At 55.6% G+C, this 20,268-nt stretch overlaps 1 protein-coding gene across 1 annotated transcript; it reads left to right on the forward strand.

The window, feature by feature from the left end:
* The first annotated feature begins 7,703 nt into the window (after window positions 1–7,703).
* On the forward strand, window positions 7,704–8,948 carry C2H1orf127 (chromosome 2 C1orf127 homolog). Its single transcript, XM_070609401.1, is given in 5 exon segments — window positions 7,704–7,720; window positions 7,901–8,169; window positions 8,172–8,312; window positions 8,315–8,419; window positions 8,422–8,948. Coding segments are annotated over 5 exon segments (927 nt in total). The 3' UTR covers window positions 8,817–8,948.
* Window positions 8,949–20,268: the final 11,320 nt, after the last annotated feature.

The following is a 20,268-nucleotide window of genomic DNA, read 5'->3' on the forward strand; positions in this document are numbered from 1 at the left end:
GAGAACAGCTGGGTGGAGGGTTGGCTGCTGCAGGAGCCTCAGGGAAGCTTCTCGCCCACCCCCCCATCACCTTCCCCCTCATCTGTGAAACGGGGAGAATGGTGCCCCCCACGGGCTGCGAGGCTCAAGTGCAGTACGGTGGCCAACTGTCCTGGTTTGCCTGGGACTGGCCCGGTTTTGTCACTGAAAGTCCTGCATCGGGGCACCCCCTCAGTCCCTGGTAACCTGGGGTGAGTGGTCACTGTAAGTATGATGCCATTGGTGAGCGTGCCCGGCCCACAGAAGTGCTCTCTCTTCCTTTGCTTGTTGGATCTAGAAAGGAAAGGAAAAAGGCAAGGGAGAAATGGGTGAACTAGGGAGAAAGACAAGATGGGAGGATCCGGGAGGACAACTCTGATGGGACATGTGTCCTGCACACCCGCTCTCTGCCTCGCCAGCTGTGCCCAGGACCCCAGCTGCCCCCTTGGCCGGGCCCAGGGCGACAGCTGAGGCAACGACGTTTCCCTGGGTCTGTTGACACTCGAGTCCCAGAACATAAATGATTTTCTTGTCTTAATGAGCAAACAACCCGGCCTGCACCGCTCTCTCGCTGGCCTCCTGCTGGGTAATTGCCGGTGCTTCTGCGCTCAGGCAGAAATGTTTACTTACTCACCTTTGCTTACCGCTTGCCAGGAGACATTGCTTCCTCTTTGTTCTTCAGTTCTGCCTGCCCCTGCCCCTGCCCCTGGGAAGCACCAGAGAACAGGTAGGTGAGGCAGGAGCAACTTTCTGGAAGGTTCTGCCAGGCCTGTGCTCTGGGACACTCCAAGGCAGGAGGTTTTGACTTCTCTTCTCCTCTGGAGAGTGTTGGTAGACAAGAGCCAAGCCTTCTGGGCCCGTGTCTTGGCAGCCGAAGCTGGAAGCTTCCCCGGTGCCCCAGGCAGAGACCTGAGGCCGTCCCAGAGGGAAACTGAGGAAGAGTCCTCGGCTTTGGGTGGGAGGCTGGCAGGAGGCCTTCCCATGCTAAGATTCCCTCCTCGAAGTCTCCAGTGACGGGGACCTCATTCCTTTGCAAGGCCACCTTCCCATATTGCACAGCTGTTTACCCAAACTTTCCTTCTACCCGTCCTAGGTGGTTCTCAGCAGCCTCCCGGAAGAAGCTGGTCCCTTTTCCATTTCACATCCCTTTGAAAATTTGAAGTCAGTGAGTTTTCCCTTTCTCAAGTTTCCTGAATTCCTCCTGCTAGTCCTCCTAGGATACAAGCCAGGGACTCCTGCCTGTCCTCTTGCCACCATCCAGACACCCACCTTTATTCAAGGCCCGATTGCCAACGTCCCACTGAAGTTCTGCGGATGGAATCAAGGATAGGATTCCAGTTGCACCTGGCCTGGGCGGAGAGTGGGTTGCCTGGCTGGCATTGCTAGTAGGTAACAGTGCCTTTATTCTTTCAGCTACGTGGTATGTACCTACTATGTGCCAAGCGCTCCTGCGAGGGGTCTGCTCCCCTAAAGAATAAGGGGCGCAAGTGCCCAGCTTGCCTTCTTCCCTGAGTGACCTGCTGCCCTGCCTCCTGGTCCTGCCCATCTGCCCCTTGGCCGTGTCATCTTCCTGAGTGTCCCCTCAAGTGCACCTTCTCTTTGATCTCCTAGTGACCGTTTCTCCTGGGCCAGACTGTTTATTATGAATGTGTCCTGTTTCTCCAGACCCTGTGGCTGCTGTCCCTTCGAGGGGAGCTGGTGGCTTCTCTGCAAGATGCCAGCCTGATGGGACTGCATGTGGACATCAACACCGTCACTATCACCATCCCAAATCCAAGGCAAGACCTTCTTCAGAGGCGGGGGTCAGTGGTGGGCAGCAGCCCTGCCAGGATGGGGGGGGGGGCGGTCTCTAGGCATAGCACCCTCAGAGCTGCTCTTGGGAGTGGCTACGAGGCCCCGAAGAGCAGTTTGCCAACCTTCCAGTGCCAGTTCAAGTGTCCGCCTGCAAGACCGGACAGATTTAGGCAGGCGGCTTTGAAAATTGGGCTCCATTAGCGTAAAGTGCTCCACGCAGCCGACAAGCGGCTCCTGCAATCACGCATTCAGCTCGTCCTGATCCTGATCGTGGTGGCAGGAGCGTAATTACCATCTCTTTAAATAGCCCAAAGTTGCCGTGTAAGAGAAGACGGCTCACATGACATTTGCTCCGAGCTTGCTTCCTGCTAAAAATATCCCGGCTAAATAATATTTCCTCGTTGCATTGGAGCAACAGCCCTGACCTGGGCGCTGTGACACTTGGGGGTTTAGTCCAGTCTGAAGGAGGGAGGGGGCCCCCGTGGAGGGAGTTGCTTCCGGAAGGAGCAGTTTCAGAGGCCACGGGGGGACACTCCAGCCTCGCCCTGCTGCTGAGCACACACGCGGAGCTCCTTCCACTCTGGCTGGTGAGTGGCTACTCTGCCTGTTCCTTGGAAGCTGCGTGCCACCGCGTAGGACCCAGGGGGGCCCCTAATGTCCACCCTTTCTGGCTTCATCTCTCTCTCGTCCCTTCTGTGTTCCTCCCTCCTCTGGGCACCTTATCCCCCTGGTCCCACACCATCTCTCCTCATCTAGCCCCAACCTTGGCCTTGCATTCCTGAATTGCTTGAGGCAATGAGACCTTTGCTCTTTCTGAAGGGAGAGTATGTGTGGAGTACGGACCGGGTACAGAATGTGAATGAAAATTAGAGTCATCTCCCAGAGGCCTCCAAACCCGGGGTCTTCAGACTCCTGCACGTTCCCCAGATGCTCTGAGAGCAAAGACGGGAGAGTCTGCAGCCTTCACCAGGCTCTCCACGGCTTCCTGGTCTGACAGTGGTGGGGACCGCTGATCTAGACTCTGTATATGAGAACTATTTTGTTCAGCGTGGGGTGTGATACAGGGAGGCCCGGAATCTGGAAATCCACTTCCTACCTCCAGGGAATTTAAATTCGAAGGAAATCTGTATGCAAAGTTAGGTGGATCAAAGCTTCATCCTGTGTGGGTAGATCAGACTAAGACTTTACATTTGTGTAGAATTTTATCATGGACCAAATTCTATGATGGGGCTATGGTGAGTTTAGGGCGTTGGGGATGGCCTTGCCAAGGCCCCCAACGTCTCTTCCCTTATTCTCGATGCTTGAAATCTCTTTATTCAGAGACAGATGCTTTCATTTAGCAACTGCAGCACTGGCTTAAAATGCCCCTGTGAGAGGGCTGACACAACGAGAAATTCTTGCTAAAGTGTAAACAACTGATATGAGCTTTATTTCTTAAGAGCAGCTTTGGTAATGGGCGGGGCACCAGGCGAGGTCACGGAAGCTGAAGACAATCTTGCCAGAGACATTTCACAGCTTCCCAGGGGCAGCCCTGCTCCTGGCAATTCCTCCATAGATGGCAGGATCCCCCAGGGTTTGGGGATGGCTTTTTTCTTCTCTTTTCATCAGTGCAGCCAAGTTCCAACTCAGGCAGTGATACCAAACACCACATAGTCTCACGTCACTGATTTGGAAAGTGTGCTGTGCCGGCCATGGGCGTGGCCCCTGGCTAAGGTCCTGCCACCACCCTTTTGTCCACATACCTGAGAAGTGTGTATTTTCCTGGGTCACATGCCCTTCCCCCTTCCAGTGTCGTCCCAGCCAGAGTCGGAGGTCTTCGTTCACCTCCCCAAGCAGAGATGGGATCTGGTCAAAAGCGGGTCCCACTTGGAGGAAAGCCTGAGCCTAAAATTCCTTTGGGTCCACCAGTCCAGCATCTTCACGGTGACTGAAAACAGGGGCTCTGTGGTGGTCGATGTCCCAGTGGAGGCATTGGCTATGCTGCCGCTTCTGGAGGCCCCTTCTCCTTCAGGCCGCTGATGCCATGTGGAGTCAGAGAAGTGAAGAGCAGAACGGTGGGGCGGCTGAAAACGGACCTTTGCCACTGACGCCCCTGCGGCCTGGCACTGTTGACAGGGTAGCCCCATGGGACGACAGCCATCAGGCACAGGATGCACCCTGCCATGTGCACCAAATCCTCGCTGCCCCACAGCCATGCCAGGAGGCCCGAGGAGCCCCAGGAATGCAGGCTCTCTTTAGGGTGGCCCAGAGCCTGGAATTTACCAAAATGGCAGTCCCCACCGTCCTCTTCTTCCAGTGGCGGGTGAGTGAGTCACCATGAGGGTGTGCCTGCTGGTAACAGGCACATGCCACACGAACCCTCTTTCCCTGGCCTTGTGGTCCTTTTTCCTGTGACAAGGCTTCCCTTTCTGGCCCTGACGGGTCCCACACCCAACCGCATAAGCGTTGGTGTCAGGCATACCGGCTGGAACTGGCACAGGAACAGGAGTGGCCTGGGAGATAAGTGGGAACTCAGCCACTGGCTCTGGAGTCAAACTGCCAGGGGAGGGACCGCCCGGGACTGAGGGCACATCAGCTTCCTAGCTAGCCGCAGGACCTTGACGAGTCACTTAACCCGCCGAGCCTCAGTTTTTTCCTCTGCAAAATGGGAATACTGATACCTGTGGAGAGGACTGGCGATGACGGCAATTAGATAGCAGCGTCCACGGCACGAGATGAGCCCCTTCCGTGTTGATCCGCCCAGCTCTCTGTGTGGCCTCCAGTTCTCGGGTCCCTTACTAGACGGCTTAGGCTCCTTGGCAAAGAGTACCACACGACGCAACTTACTTCTTAACCCAAGGCAAACCCTCTTCTAAACGTGGTGTGTGTCCTCCATGCCAGGATGCTGGGTTTCCAGTCTTGAAAGGGGTTTTCAGTGAAAGCCCGGCTACCAGACAACGCGGTATTCGCAAAACCACCAGGAGCAAAACCCCTTGAAATACAGCGTAAGGAAATACACATAATTCACAAATGATGTCGATCACTTTCATCTTAGACTTCCTAACTGTCCTCAATAGAAGACAGACGCGAAGGAGATTTAACTCAGATGTTAACAGTGCAGGAATGCCCCGCTACCAGGATATGATGTTTCGGTGCCGCATAAAAATGTAATTATAGTCAGAACTATATTTAAAGATTAAAAGGGGGGACTGCCTACCACATCTAGCCCCAAATTCAGAATTAGCAACAAAGGAAAAAGGCAGGATGGGGGATGAGTTCTAACAGTCTGCTAAAAATGGAAATGTTTTTGAAAGTTTTTACACATTTCGGCTGTTTTATTTTAACGGTTTCCTGCAGTGATGACATTGATTTTGGAAAGGGAGGGCTAGAACTTTATCCAACAAATATTCACTTAGCACTTGCTGAGTGGGAGGCTCTGAGGGAGGCTCGGGAGGGACCAGAGGCTACCAGATTCGGTCCTTGCTCTCGAGCACCGTCCCGTCTGGAAGGGGAGAGAAGGATGTCCAGAGACTGATAATGGAGGGTAGGAGGGCTCAGGGGAGATGCCGAGGAGCAGGTGGCTTTTGTTCTGGGCTTTGAAGAGAGGGAAGGTCCCTGATAGGGGCATAGTAAATGAAATACAAAAATAGCTCAGCAATAGCAGTAAGAACATCGTAGGAAGACTTTCTGGCCTCTCTGGGAAGATTTACATGGGGAAAGAATGTTCTCTTTCTCGTTTTATTAATTTCACATCAGCAGTGGAATGAATCTCTTCCCTCCCCGGTTCCCAGCACACCTTCCCTGCATCACCCCCTGCAGCTTCTAGGTCTTTCTATTCTTATTATAGTTCTTGGCTCACGCCCCTGTCTCTCCCTCTAGCCTGTGAATTCCTTGCGATCAGGGTCTGTGTCCTGTTCAGCATTTTATTCTTCATGGGCTTTATCATACTGCCTTGCCCTTGGTAAGCACTTCATAAATGCCCATTGGACTGAATTTTCACTAGGAATTTTTTTAAAATGTTTGAAATGACAAAGAACATGTCTCTGTGTAAATATGTGACTAATATGCCGGGACATTAATGCACCAGGATTGCCTAAGCACTTGGTGGTTACAGATTATTTTTTTAAATCTCCTCCTTCCTCTCCAAAAAATCCTTAGATCCTTTAGGAGGAATCCTAATTATTTAAGATTGGAGATGTCAAGAATAGTGGAGGCAATGGAGTGTCCAGAAACCAAGAGGTTTAACATAAGCATTTCAATTTTTTTTTTTTTTTAAGATTGGCACCTGAGCTAATAACTGTTGCCAATCTTTTTTTTTCCTTTTCTGCTTTTTCTTCCCAAGCCCCCCCAGTATATAGTTGTATATTTTTTTAGTTGTGGGTCTTTCTAGTTGTGGCATGTGGGACACCACGTCACCGTGGCCTGATGAGCTGTGCCACATCTGCACCCAGGATCCGAACCAGTGAAACCCTGGGCCGCCAAAGTGAAGTGTGCAAACTTAACCACTTGGCCACGGGGCTGGCCCCTGTTTCACATTTTAAAGCAAGAGTTGCTGATGAAAATGCATCTTGGGGTCAGGCAAGGAGTGTATGTGAAGGAAGGGGAAAACACCCCTTGCCCCAAGTGTAGAATGATAAAGGCCGTGAAGCTCAGTGTAGGAGATGATAGGGAGTGGTGGAGACTCTGGTGAATTGGCAGCCATCAGACCTCTTTAAAGAGACCCCCTAGCTCGCTTAGCCAGAACTAATTCCTGCCTTGTAAAGAGGCAGGCCAGCGTGGCCAAATCCTCTGATTTTCCAGGAGAAGTTGGTTATAAAATTTTGTCAGTTAATTTAAAAAATATTTAAAACTCTCTGAAGGCCAAACTAAACATGTCTAAGAGCTGTATTTAACTCATGAACCGGAATTTGCCAGCTCTAACCTAGCGGTCCTCAACCGGGAGCATATTTTTGCTTCCCAGGGGACATTTAGCAACGTCTGGAGACGGTTTTGATTGTCACAACTCAGGAGGATGCTACTGGCATCTGGTGGGTACAGGCCAGGGGTGCTGCTAAACATCTGACAGTGCCCAGGAGCCCTCTCCCACACACGACAAAGAATGATCTGGCCCAGAATGTCACCAGTGTCAAGGGCGAGACTGGTTCTGTGTGCTTCCTGGCGCTGGGCTGACGTATTTGGCCTCAAAATAGGGAATGGCTCAAAGCTGAAACCAGCCAGGAGTCAGGCCCAGGCACTCTTTAAAGAAAACCTGAAAATCTGTGATTCAATTTCAGAAACAGATTTTGGTGCCCACATATTCTCAAAAAGGACCCCAGGTCAAAGGTCTGTGAAATTCGGCCAATGAAGACAGTTCCCTGCCCAGGGCATGCACGGCCCCTCCAACAGGGTGTCAGAGGATTGTGCTTCTTTAGGAGCAGAGCTGACCTCTGCTTCCTTTCTCGAAGGTTCGGGAAGGGAGTTGCCTGCCTCAGTGGCTATGCCGAGGACCATTCCATCCCACCATCCCCAGGACCAGAGACCCCTCCAGCAGGATGCCATCTGCTGCCTCTTCCCAGTTCCAGGCTGCAGGATCAGCTGCCTCGGGAGCCTCCGGGAAGGGCTTTCTCAGAGCTGCGCTCGCCAGCCTTTCGATGGGCTGGCCAATGCAAGTCCGCCTGTGGTTTCCTCTGAAGGGCCCATCCCAAGAGGCCTTGGAGGACGCTCTCTCTTACCCCCATTCTTCCAGAGGGAGCCCCGCTCTGACCTCTGGCCATGTCTCCTCCTCCTCCAATTCAGAACACTCCCCAGAGAAAGCTGGGGCCCCCCAGAGCTCCTATCTGAGGGCAGCCCCCCTGCCAGCTGTCCTGCATGGCTCACAGCCTCCCAGAGCCTTGAGACTCAGCAAAAGGAGGCAGCAGGGAGAGTCAGTGGCTATGCACACAAACGGAGAGTAGGAAACTGAGGCATGCCTCAAAGGACTTGTGGCTGGAGCCCGGGGGCCAGCCTGGAGAACCAGCTGGAGGTCACAGCTCCCACAGGCCCTTCTCTGGGCTGCCATCCTCAGGGCAGCTGAAACCCGCATCCTCCTATTTCTGATGCTTTTTCTCTCTCCACTCCTCTCTCCCTGAAGACGGAGTTTGGGCCATTCCTGCAAACAGCCAAACCTCTGGAAGAAGCAGGGAAGCTACCATCTCCCTTTTCCCAGAGCAATGCAGGATCAGCGTGGTCCCCAGGTTCCCCGGGGGGAAGCGGGGTTACCTAGACACCTCTCCTTCAGCTGCACTGTCCTCAGAGTCCTAGGAGTTGTCGAGGCTAGCCCTGGGTTCCCGCCAGTCATCCCTGCCCCCATGGTCCTCACTGTGCATTTGTCCTCAGATGTCTCCTCTCCTCCACCGCCTCTCTGGGGTCTGAACAGTCCACAGCACTCCTGGTCTCAGGGTCCTCTGTCACCCTAACTGACCGTTTAGGAACTATAAGGCCCGAGCAGGACCCCGCCCAGCCACCAGGAAGTCCCCTCCAGCTGGGAGGGCTGTCAGTGGGCTGTGACTGCAACCGAGTCCACGCAGGGGGCCAGGCCAGGCCGGCAAGGAGGTCCTGCCTTTGACAAGGCCCTCGCTGACCACCCTGGCTGAAGAGGCATTGGGTTCCCACTGTCCCCTAAAGAGCCCCAGGAAACACTCTTCACAATGGGGGCTGCGGGGCCACCCCAGAGGGGTCCTGGCCTTCCTGGGAAGGGGGCCGCAGGGGCCCTGGACCCATCATCCTCAGAAACAACTCAGGACATGGAGGGGCCGGGACTTGCTCTCCTGCTGGGGAAGCTTGTCATAGTCACTACCCCATGGCAAATACCTCCAAGGGGTGGTGGCAGCATCCAGACCCGTACCTGTCTGAGGGCCTTGGGACTCGAGCCCGTGGGGAGAAACAGAGTGGGACCAGCACCTCCTCTGCCAGCTCTTACTGCTGAGCAGCTGCTGGCAGAAGGCAGTTGCCTGACAGCCCTTCTGGAGAGCCCTCTGGCCTCCACCTCCAGGAAGCCTGCCGCCTGACCTGTGGGAGGGTCAGCTAGAGTCCGAGGCCCAGAGTCAGCCCCGAGCTGACCATGGGAACAGGATGAGCAGGGGACTGCCTATGCATCCAGCAAATGCTGACCCCGTGGGCTCCCGTGGACATTTCCTCGCCTGGCCTGGCCAGGGGACATCCCCACAGGAGCAGCTGACAGAGTCCACGTTAGCCACCACCCCTGAAAGTCCCCGGCCTCCTGAGCTTCAGAATGTCTGGAGGGGCTTCTGAGAGAACGCCTCGCCAGGGTGAGTCATGGGAGTACCCCAGGGGACACCAGGCACAAAGGAGTGGGGAGGGTGGTGTCTTGGCATCCTTCCCGTCAGCCTGGACCTCCCCTGAGTGCAGGATAACACCCCTTGGCCTCTCCCTGCCAGCCCAGTGTCTGCGTGCTTGTCCTCTTGCTGTTAAATGTGGTGAGGCAATGGGGGGTGAGGGGGTGGGGGGCAGGGTGCAGGCTCTGCAGCCAGGCTGCTGTGGTCCAAGTCCCATCCCACCACTCTTTAGCTGTGTGACCTTGGGCAAGGCACTAACCTCTCTGTGCCTCAGTTTCCTGATCAGTCAAATGGGAGGATGATAATCGTTCCTGCCTGATGGGCTGTGGAGGGGTAAGTGAGGAAATGAATATAGAGCCTTTAGCACAGGGCCGGGCACACAGCATATGCTCAGAACCTGTGAGTTGTACTTGAGGTTATTGCTGCTATCGAGGCAAATCAGAGCAGTCCAATTCTTGGGCTCCCAGGAGAGCATGGAAGGCACAGTTCAAACATCTTGCGAGGGGGGTGGTAAGATTGTATGACGTGAGACGCCGCTACCCCAGGCCCCCGGGGGCCATGACCCCAAGTCTCTAAAGGACCCCGTGGGAGGAGAATGAGGAGTGTTACTGTTTTGCCGTCATGACTCACCACTCCCTTCCTCTGGTTCCCATGGCAGCAGCTGGTACCCCGCTGGCCTGGACTGCTCCAGTGACCCCTGTTGTCCCTGGGGGGACATCAGCGCTCCTAGGCACCCTGGCCCAGAAGCCCAGCCATGGTCTGAGCCAGAGCAGCACCTGGTGCTTCCCTGGAAGGATGGCACCCCCGCCCCTCCAGGCCAGCCCATCACTGGAAGTGGGATTTGAAACACAGCCAAGGAGAGGAGGCCGTCAGCAACGCCCGGAACGCGAAACAAATAAATAAATAAATAATCAGGGTTGTCTTGGCTGATAAACGGTCTCTACCTCGAGGACGACTTCTCCCCCCTGCCGCCCCCTCCTTCCTCCTTCTCCGGGCAGATCCATCCCGGGCAAGAGCTTAATAGCCCCATTTAAGGCTTTTCCTTTTCACCACGGAATTGAGCTGCTCCTGCCATTACGAGGTTTTCAGCTTCTCTCTGAAATCAAATTACTGACTCCATTTAATTTTTTAAAAGCTCGGATGATTTCCCTTCTTGAATCAGAGCCGTGACTCCAAGGCCAGCCCCCCACCCTGCCAGGCGGTTCCCCTGCGGGCGGCCGCTGCCCGGGGATGACGGCACCCATGCCAGGGCAAGCCTGACACCTAGAGGGGAAGGCAGCAGAAGGAGGGCCAACCTCATGGCCGCTGCCCAGGACACCTGGCTGGGTGGCCTGGACTGCGGAGGAAAGAAGGCCTTGGCCTCCCCTGGGCCTGGATCAGCTCACAGGAGCCCATGGCATCGGGGCTAGAAGTTCTTCTAGCTGGTGGGGAAGGCGGTTAGAGCCCAGCACTGATGTGGTGGGCTCATTGTTGGCTGGTTCCCCAGACCCCCAGTTGCCTTCCCGTAGTGCATATCCTGGACCCCATCATTTGACAAATGTTTATGGAGGGCATCCTCTGTGCCAGATACTGTTCCAGCTCTGGGGGTGTGGGGGGAGACGGTGAATTGGACAGAGAAAGACCCTGGGGCAGGAGCGAAAGGTCTAGTGTACACGGGTGCAAGCGTGTGCACGTGTGTGAAGAGGGGACAGAGACTGACAATAAACAATTGACAATGACAATTTCAGGTAACGCCAAGTGCTCTGAAGAGACCCAAACCTGCAACTTGGGTGGTGGGCTGCTTTGGGTGGGACGGTCGGGGTGGCCCTTCTGAGAAGTAAACCTGGAAAGAACTGGGGACGCCATCCAGGCAGAGGGACAGCAAGTGCAAGGGCCCTGAGCAGGGTTGGAGGGACAGAAAGGAGGCCAGTGGTGAAGCTGGTGGAGTGAGCGGAGGGCGTGGATGGGAGGAGGGGCCTGCAGGGCTGTAGGCCAAGGCAGGAGGCCAGATTTTATTCTGGCTTTAAAAAGCGGGCTGGAGAGTGGACATCAGAGAGGCAACAGCAGCAGCAAGGGGATGGGGAGCTCTGGGCAAGAGAGGCCAACACGTCCCACTGGAAAGGAAGGTGACTCTCAGGGCCCCTCTTGGGGCTTCTTGGGGGGCTTGAGCCTCTCCCACTCCACCTCCAGGTGATTTGGTGGAGAAGGCTGCCGGTGAGGTTTGAGTCCTGCCACATCTTCTATCCCACACACCGGCCTGCAGTGTTTCTGCCAGGAATCAGTCCCCGTCTCTGTCTCTCCGTCTCTCCTCCAGCCACCCCCTGCCCATCCACCTCTTCCCTTTCTCCATCTCTGCAGAGTCACCCAGCCTTGGCACCTCACAGACTAGGGGCACAGACACCCGAGAAAGTCCTGTAAACCGAGGCTGACCCTTTACCAAGTCCTCCTCCGATTTAACCACCCTGCACCCTTGGAGACGAGACAAAGGGAATGGAGTTAATGAAATCGCCAGCCTTTACCTGGCATAACTGGCTCTTCGCCCTCCAGGCGGGCGGCGATTTGCAGGCGGAGAGGGTCTGGGCATTAGCCGTTCTGGGCACTCTTCCCAGCCCAGTGCGCTGTGCCGCTGGACAAACCACTTCCCTTCTCTTCCTTCCCCTTGCTCCGCTCCGCACCGACTCAACAGCAGGACAGTTGCGTTTAATTAGAAAATGCTGGGACTTCTGGGGAGGTCTCCTGTTCTCCCTCAAGACAGGACAACCCCAGATCTGTGACCAGGGCTCTGGGTCCGCCAGCAGGGCCTGGGTGTCACCTGTGCCTGATCCCGGGGCTGTGCGGGCACATGTGTGAGTGTTTTCCCTGCCTTGGGGACCTCCAGTTTTTCTGAGCCCTCCCAGGTCCTACAGTCATTTGTTTATGGCTGACGGCTGAGAGCTGACATGTCTGTGCTCAGTGAAATCCTGGCAGGGAGCAGCTCCTCGCGTCGGGGTCAGCACCCTGCTGGGCGGGCTATCAGACAAGCTGGTATTTGGGTGGCTCCCCACCCTCAGCAGCCTGGAGCTCCATCTTTTTTCCTCCGTGACTCTGTGCATAAAGCCTAGGGTCTGTGATGCATTTATTGTCTTTCTCTCCTGTTACCTGGAGCAGCCAGTGCTCCAGTTTCCCTTTGGGGTTTTGCTCCTTGAACCGGTTTTGACATCCCGCAACATCCAGGCTCATTGTTTTCCCTTGCTGAAGGTCTTGAATTCCCAGATTTTAGATGCAGGCTTCTTCCATCACAACACGCTCTTCCAGCCTCAGCTGTAAGTCTCCATCGGGTATTTGAATGTTACTTAAACTGGAATTAGAGTCATCAGCTTAGTAATCCTCCAAATTACTGCATAACCAGAGACAGAGTGTGGTGGGAAGAGCTGCCTCTGGGTGTCCTGCCCAAGCTGTGTGATCTTGAGCAAGTCAGTTCACTTCTCTGAGCCTCCGCTTCAGCATCAGGCTATTTGGAAACAGGAGCAGATGGTCAGACAACCTCCACTCTAGGGTAACGTGACCATCCGTGAAGATGGTGTTTCTAATGCAGTTCTGCGGGAACCCCTCACCCCGAGGATCCATCTTCCCCGGCTCAGCCCACTTCCCGTTACCTCTGTGGCTCACAGGTCTGGTCTCTGGGGCTGGGGGCTGCCAGAGACATCAGACCAAGACAGTGGGGGGACAAGATAGGAGGATATAGACAGATGCTCGTTCCCATGTAGCTGGCTAAAGTCCACACCTACTTGCTCCACAGGTGACCTCCCACCAGCTCCTTCTTCCTCTCCCAAGTCCCAGGCTGAGCTGTCCCACATCCCAGATCTCAAAGCTCTCAGAACGGTGGTTCTCAAAGTGGGGTCCTTGGACCAGCAGCATCAGCATCGCCGAGAACTGGTTAAAAATGCAAATTCTTGGGCTTCATCCCAGACCTACAGATCCAGAAACTCAGGGGGTGGGTTTTAATCCCAGCCGTCTGTGCTTTAACAAGCCCTCCAGGTGATTCTGATGCACACGGAGGCTGAGGACCACTCCCCGGGAGAATCTGTGCCGGGATACCCCTCTAAGTCAGAGGCTTCTTCTGCCTCCATAATAATGGCCACACTTGGCACCCCTACATCTTCCAAGTGCTTTCCACCTCCAGCTGCCCACTGCAACTAGCACCATCCCTCTGAGGAGAGAAGGAATCGTTCTTCCATTTTACACACGAGGAAACTGAGGCTCAGGGCCTCGCCCAAGGTCACGGACGGCAGAACCAGGTCTCCATCTGGCCTCCTCATTCCAAGGCAGGGGTTCTTTCCTGGCTACCTTGTGGTTTTCCGGGCTCCTTAGACCAAAGGAATAAACACATTCCCACCCACCAGAAAAGAAATCCCCGCTTCCAGCCCTCTCTCCCCAATTTCCAGTTGCAATCCCAGGAGAGAGCATCCAGGAAACATAAATTTTGCTGGCGGCTGAGTAAGAGCTCTGAAAGGAGTTACACGTCAGGGAGATGGGACTTTATTTCTCAATGAAATAGCCTTTTTATGGTTGGAATAAAAGTGCCAGCGGGAGCCTAATGCCAGGAAGTAGCGAGCACGTTTGATAAACTCCTTCAGCGGGGGGCGGGGCTGCTCGGGAGGGGGCGGCCGGAGAGAGCGGTCAGCACGTGCCCACATGCGTGTTTAAGGTTAGAGCGGGGAAGATCCTGGGGTCCTTCTCGTGGACTTCGCCGCTGGAGAAGGGCTGACCCCCTACCGTGCGAACGTCTCCGCTCGGCCACCGGGTCCCGGTAGCGGGGCTGCAGTGCAGAGAGCGGGCAGCAGGGGGCAGCATAACCCACCGTTCCAGCGCGGGCGAGTGGGCGCCGCGGGGGGCCGCGGGCTGGGGCGGGGGGGGGGGGTCTCTGTGGCTCAGCCTGCAGAGGGGGTCAACAGTAATCCACTCCCTTGGACCTCTTCTGCTCGCTTCAGCCCTTCGCATCCCCAGGCCCTTCTCAGCAAGGACAGTTTGTCATCCTTACCGGGGCAGTAGCTCTGCCAATCCAAATCTTTATGGGGGTGGGGGTAAGTGGGGGTGACGGCTCCTCCATCCCCTTGCCTACCCTCTGACGGGTTTCTCCAAACTTCTCCAGGCTTGGCTTTGGACCTGATTAACCCCCTTGGCTTCATCTGAGGGGCCTCTTGAGGGGACTCAGTGTGTGTGTGTGTGTGTGTGTGTGTGTGTGTAGGGGGTCGCTTTTGTGGAGGGGAGCCCGCAGCCTTCATGGTCACCGGGGGCAGGAGAAAACCCTGAAGGACAAAGAGAAAGCGAGGAAACCTCATTTGAGAATGTGTGTGATTGGCAGGTTTACGGCCTGGGGAAGGTGCGTGGTATTCTGCACAATCAAGTCATTTTTAAAAATAATCTCCCTGCTTAAGTCGTACACGCTGCTAATTGCATTTTAATAAGTCTCTTAAAATCTTGCCATATTTTTTAATATCCTAATATTAGGTAAGTGATTGCGGGGGACACTGGAGGGCACGGGGAGTTTATATAATGGAGGGAGGGCTGTAATGACGCTGGGGGTGGCGGCGGCACAAGTGGCCTGTGATGTGTGTGTGGGTCTGTGTCTGTATGACGTGTGATGGGGGCGTGAGTGTGCCCGTGCTGAGTGTATATGATGTGTGACTGTCTGTAGACCAGGCTTCCCCTCTGACCCAGCCCATCCTATCCCAAGGATGAGGGTCCTGAGCCCACACAGGGGATGTGACTTGTCCAAGGCCAGGCAGCAAGAGGGAGACCCAAGGGGGAGCTCCCACCCCAGTCTTGTGAGAGCAAGAGAAGAACCAGCTTTGCACCATCCCTGTCACGGCATCCTTGCACACGCACTGCTTGTTCTACCCTAACTGCTCAGTGCCATGGGGAGGGAAGAAGTGGGGAGCTTCTGATGGGAGCTCCATGGGTATGCCGTACCAAGGAAGTGGCAGAGCTGGGATTTGAACCTGAGTCAGCTCCCGCACCTGGGGGAGGCTCTTAACTCGATTGACAGAAGGCTGAGCTGGGCTCCAAGCACTTCCCACCTCTCCAAGGGTCCAGGGCCAGTGAGGACCATGTTGTGAACAGCAGGGGAAACTGGCAGAGGCCAGGAAGTAGATGGTGGGTGGCTGTGGTCTCTTTCCCTCCCAACCCCTGTGTTACTACAGGGCGCGGCCCCAAGACCAAGGGCAACATGGCACCTTCTCCTGCGTCCCCAGAGGTCAGAGGCCAGGGAGGGCCATGGCTGAGGTTGTCAGGCCTTGGACTTTAGTGAGCTCTGGACTTACGGGGGCCCCCTGAGACCCCCACTGGCCTTGGCCTTCGTCCTTCCTCCTCCTCACTGCACGCCGCGGCCGGGTGGGAGGCACATGTTGAGAGAACTTCTGAACAGGAAGTCAGCGTCCAGGTCGTCCGCAGTCCCTTTTCATGTGGTTTCTTTAATCCCCCGGGCTGGGTTTCAGAAGCGTTTTACAGTTTCAGTTTTACAAAGCTATGCTCCCTTTAATGTTGGCGTTTTTCAGGAGGTGGGGGGGGGGAGCAGCTTCAGTCAAAACATGTGTGTTTTACATCAGCCAGCTGCGGACCACGCAGCCCAGGAGGACAGGCGGCAATGTGGCCTCCAGGCTCGGCCGCGTGGGTGCAGATAGCCGGACAGTCAGCCCAGCTGAGCCCTTGAGCCCCACTGGCCTCTCCTCCTCTACCCCACCTCCCTGCCTGCTTCCTTCTCTCCTGTCTGGGTCTCCGTGGAGTTCGCCACAGCCAATGGGGCCAGGGCACCCCACTTCCAGCCCCCTAACCACACAGTGTCCCCCTCTCGTTGATGCCGGTCATTGTGCCAGCTCACGCTTCCCAGACACGGGCATGCTGATGTGCCATACCCTCCAACCACCTGTGTTTTACTTAGTATTTTCCCTTAAGCCAGTGCACTTTTTTCACTTACGTAGACACTACCTAAGCAAAAATATCCTTGAAATTGTGAGTTTGATGTGCTAGTTACATCTATCTGATCTAATACACAATAAACACATCTACAGCTACTAAAATAAAAAGGAAAGGCTACGTACCACCTAAAATCGTCCTGCCAGCCGTGCGTGCTTCAGAAAATCCTGTGTTCTATGACCCCCTTCCCTGGGAGAGAAGACACAGGTCTCGAGGTGAGGCGATCCATCTGCGGTCCTGGGGTTGGTGAGATTCCCAGCGGTCAGTGTGTCTCCGAGGCCAGGCTTCGTCCTGCTGCAGTGTATCTTCTCTAGGGTGGGCTATGTGGCTTTAGAGTTTCAGGGTATGGAGGAGCCACCTGAGGCCTCTGAGCTCACCGAGGAGAGGGCTGAGTTCCTTGGCAGTGTGGTTGAGTGGAGAGAACATAAGCTTTGGAATAGTCAGACCTGGGTCCAAGTCATGGCTGCCTTCCCTCCGAAGTGTGTGACAGTGGGAGAGCCTCGATCTCCCCATCTGTGGAATGGGGATACCCGCACACGAGGGTCAGACTTGTCTGGGACGTGTACCCACACGCCTGCACACTCAGCGGTCATCCCTGAGCACTCGGGACCTGGTTCTTACCCACTTTGCTCCTGTCTCCGGCCGTGCCCCACCACCTCTGCTCCCTAACTCACCAGAGGCAGCAAGATGTCCCTGAGGAGAGGACCAGGAGTGAGGGGCATGCCCTTGAGGGGCTCACAGACCCTCCTGCCCCGTGTACTGAGTGGTGTGAGTATAGAACAAGCAATGTGTGTGCAAGGATGCTGTGACCCAGGCAGACGGCACAGCCAGCTCCTGTGCCAGGAGGAGGAGGAGGACAAGCATGGCTCATTCTCTCTCTCAGAGGTGGGGTGGCTGGGAGACTCCAGGGGCAGTTTGGACAGGGTGTAGGGCTAGGACATGGGTTTATGCTGCCCGGGCAATATGGGGTCTGCGTTGCAGAAGCCACGCCTCCGGGACGATAGATGCCCTAACTCCGCTGGCCCCAGAGCTTTGCTGCTGTCTCATGGCCTTCAGTTGCTTGAGGAAGGGTCTTTAGGCTCTGCGGGCCTGGCCAGGGGAAGGGCCTGGCGGTGTCCCAGATGTGGCTTTGCCTCCATTATGGCTGGGGGCAGGGGTGCCCTGAGCATGTTACCTCTGGTCTGGGCTGCCATTCTCCAGCCACAGAGGTCAGTGGTCAAGGCCAGTGATCCTGCCTTACCCCCGGGCCAGGGGTTGTTACCGGGGGTGTAGGAAAGAGGAGGAAGCAGAGTTCAGGCCAGAGGACAAGGGACCAGCGCTGGGCAGCTGGTTCTCCTCCCTCGGTCCTGGGAGTGGTGAAGAGACCCCGCAGAACTTAGCGGTAATGATGACGATGATGCTGGCTGACATGGCCCGAGCATTTTCTATGTGCCAGACACGGTGCTAAGCATTTTACGCACATCATTTCATTCCATCTGCTCTGGGATACATGCTAGGAGGGCACCTAGAAAAGTGCCTGGCACACAGTAGGCCCTCAACACATACTCGTTGAATTAAAGAGACTTAGAGAGGTGGAGCCATTCCCTTGGCTCCCAACCACCGTGCTTGTACCTGGTTTATTCCTAAGGACTGACCACTCATGGTGGATGCCCAGCCACTGGCAGAAGAGAGATTCGGGGCGGCAAGTTCCCCCAAGTCTTTACGTACCACACCCACTCCCTCTTCTCAAGAGAGGCTGTCGCTGTCCGTTTTGCGTCTGTCTGTGGGAGGGCAGATGCCCCAGGATGGAGAGTGCTTCCTCTTCTCACCCCCCAAGCCACCCAGGGGAGAAGCGCCCTTGCCTGGGGCCTCTTCTGCTCCCCTTGGGGCAGCGAAGGGCTGAGCCTGGCCGGGCTGCAGCTGTGTGGGGCCCAGGGAAGAGGGAATCAAAGGCAGCCATGTGGGCCCCGCTTTCATCTCCCAGCTTCAAAGAGGTGCAAACAAACTCTGTCCCCGTGCCAGGCGCAGCTCCCTCCTCTAGGCCCCAGCCTGCTCTTCCCCTCCCCCCTCCTGCTCCTTCCCGGAAAGCCAGCAGTGTCTCAGTCCCGGGGGCGCCCCAGCAGGGCTCAACTTCTGGCCGTGCAGGAGGAAAAGGGAGGCTCTGCCAGGCCGAGGGAAGGAAGGGGCTGGGACCCTCACACCTGTAGGTGTTCCCACCGTGGGCCGGGCCGGTACTCCTCCTCCTGCCGTCTGATCTCTATAGAACCTTCCAGTCTGAGCTGCGCTGCTCAGTACGATGGCCGCATGTGGCTGTGGAGCACGGGATATGTGGCTAGTCGGAAGGGAGCTGTCCTGGCACAGTAAGATACACATGGGATTTCTCAGACCCAGTGTGAACAAAAGAATGTAAAATATCTCATTCATCATTTTTACGTTGATTATGTGCTGAAATGATAATATTTTGGAACTACTGGGTTCAAAAAGTGTGTTATTAAAATTAATTTTACTTGTTACTTTTTACTCCTTTAAACGTGGCTACTAGGTTTAAAATTACATACGTGGCTCACTTTATTTTGTTTGGACCCTTCTGCTCCAGACCACGTTCCCATTTTGCAGCAGAGGGGCCTGAGGCTCAGAGGGGCATTGGCACGTGACTCCCAGCTGGTGCTCAGTAAAAACCTATGGAATGAATGAGTGAATAAGTGAATGCCCAGTGCTGGCTTCGGGGGAGGCATAGATGAACCGTGTCCCCGTTCCTGCCCTCAAGGAGCTCCCAGTGCAGAGTCTAGTCCAGTCGGGGGAGGGGCAGTGGTGGAATCAGAGACCCCGTTTCTCTGGGGGGCCTGAGCCTCTGAACAGAGGGCAGAGGAGGAGGCTCCTGGACCTAGATCCTTGCCTCACTACTTCGCAGTTGTGTGACCTTGACTCAGTTACTTAACCTCCTCTCGCCTCAGCTTCCTCATCTGTAAAATGGGGCTGATGATGATAATCATAATAGCAGCTCCTTCATGGGGTTGCTGGGAGGAATAAAGGAATTAACACTCTTTACGGAGTTTGGCCAACGGGAAGTGTGGCATCAGTGATTAATGATAACGTGGGACAAATATTATAGACGGTGTGTAACTGGGACACAGCCCTACGCTGTGGAGAGCCACTCCCAGCTGACTCTGAGTCCCCACCACCCCAGAAATGGGAGCAGAGGGAATTATCTTACTTTCCCTCTGAATCGCTTCTCTGGGTCCACCCAGGTGGGTGCCGGGAAAGCCCGCTCTCTGGGGCCAGTCTGCCTTACCTCTCTTGTCCCATCCTCTCTCTTTGTTCCCTGCCCGGACACCCCCACGCCCACCCTATCCCAGTTCTGTCCCTAAGGTCCCTTGGCCCCTGGAGGTGGCTTTAGGACTTTTTTCTGTGGAGAGAACTGCCCTCCAGGTAAGCACACCTTGGCTTGCTCACTCTGACCAAGGATCTCCAGGGAGGGCTGGGTTGGCGGGAGAAGGAGGAGCCCAGCACAGCGCCTGACCCAGGAGGAGAAGGGGACCAGGCCGAGGGGACAGTGGGGTTCCTAGAGGTCTGGGCTGAACCTGGAAGGTTGTGGGTGGGTTGCCACCAGAGCCAGGGGCACCCCAGGCAGGTGGACAGCTGGAGGAATGGCTAGGAGGCACATTTGGGGGGGCATCAAGATGACCATTATGTTCATGGTGGGAGTCAAGGGGAGATCCACAAGGCTGTTGGGGACCCCACTGTGCAGCATTTGCTGAAGGGGAGGGCTAGGGGGCTGTTCCACAGATGGGGGGCGGGGGTTGGGGCGCCCAGAGATGGTAGCAGGAAGTGAGACGATTAGAACCAAACAGGGCCAATGTGAACCAGATGTGACGAGGGTTGGGGCTCCTGCGGGAGGGCTGGGGGAAGAGAAGGGAGCAAGGCAGGCTGTACCCCCCAACCCCCACCCCAGGCCAGTGTGGTTCTGTAGCCGCCAGTCGCTGAAAGGTAATGAGAGCCACACCCGGGAGGTGACTTGTGTAACTGCTCCCATGTTGCCCTACAGACAGTCTCTGGGGAGGGGGCTGGGCAGGAACAGTTGTGAGGGGGGAGCCAACAGCCCCCAGCCCAGCCCAGCCCAGACCTCATTCGGCTCCAGCCTGGGGGATGCTTGGGGATCCAGGCTCTGAGCTCCAGAGGGCACTTCCTCCTGGTCTCCTGCTGCTACTGACAGCTTCATTACTCACACTCCATGCTCCTGCTCCAGCCGCTT

Source organism: Equus przewalskii, chromosome 2 (assembly GCF_037783145.1).
Source record: "Equus przewalskii isolate Varuska chromosome 2, EquPr2, whole genome shotgun sequence".
Taxonomy (NCBI): Eukaryota; Metazoa; Chordata; class Mammalia; order Perissodactyla; family Equidae; genus Equus; species Equus przewalskii.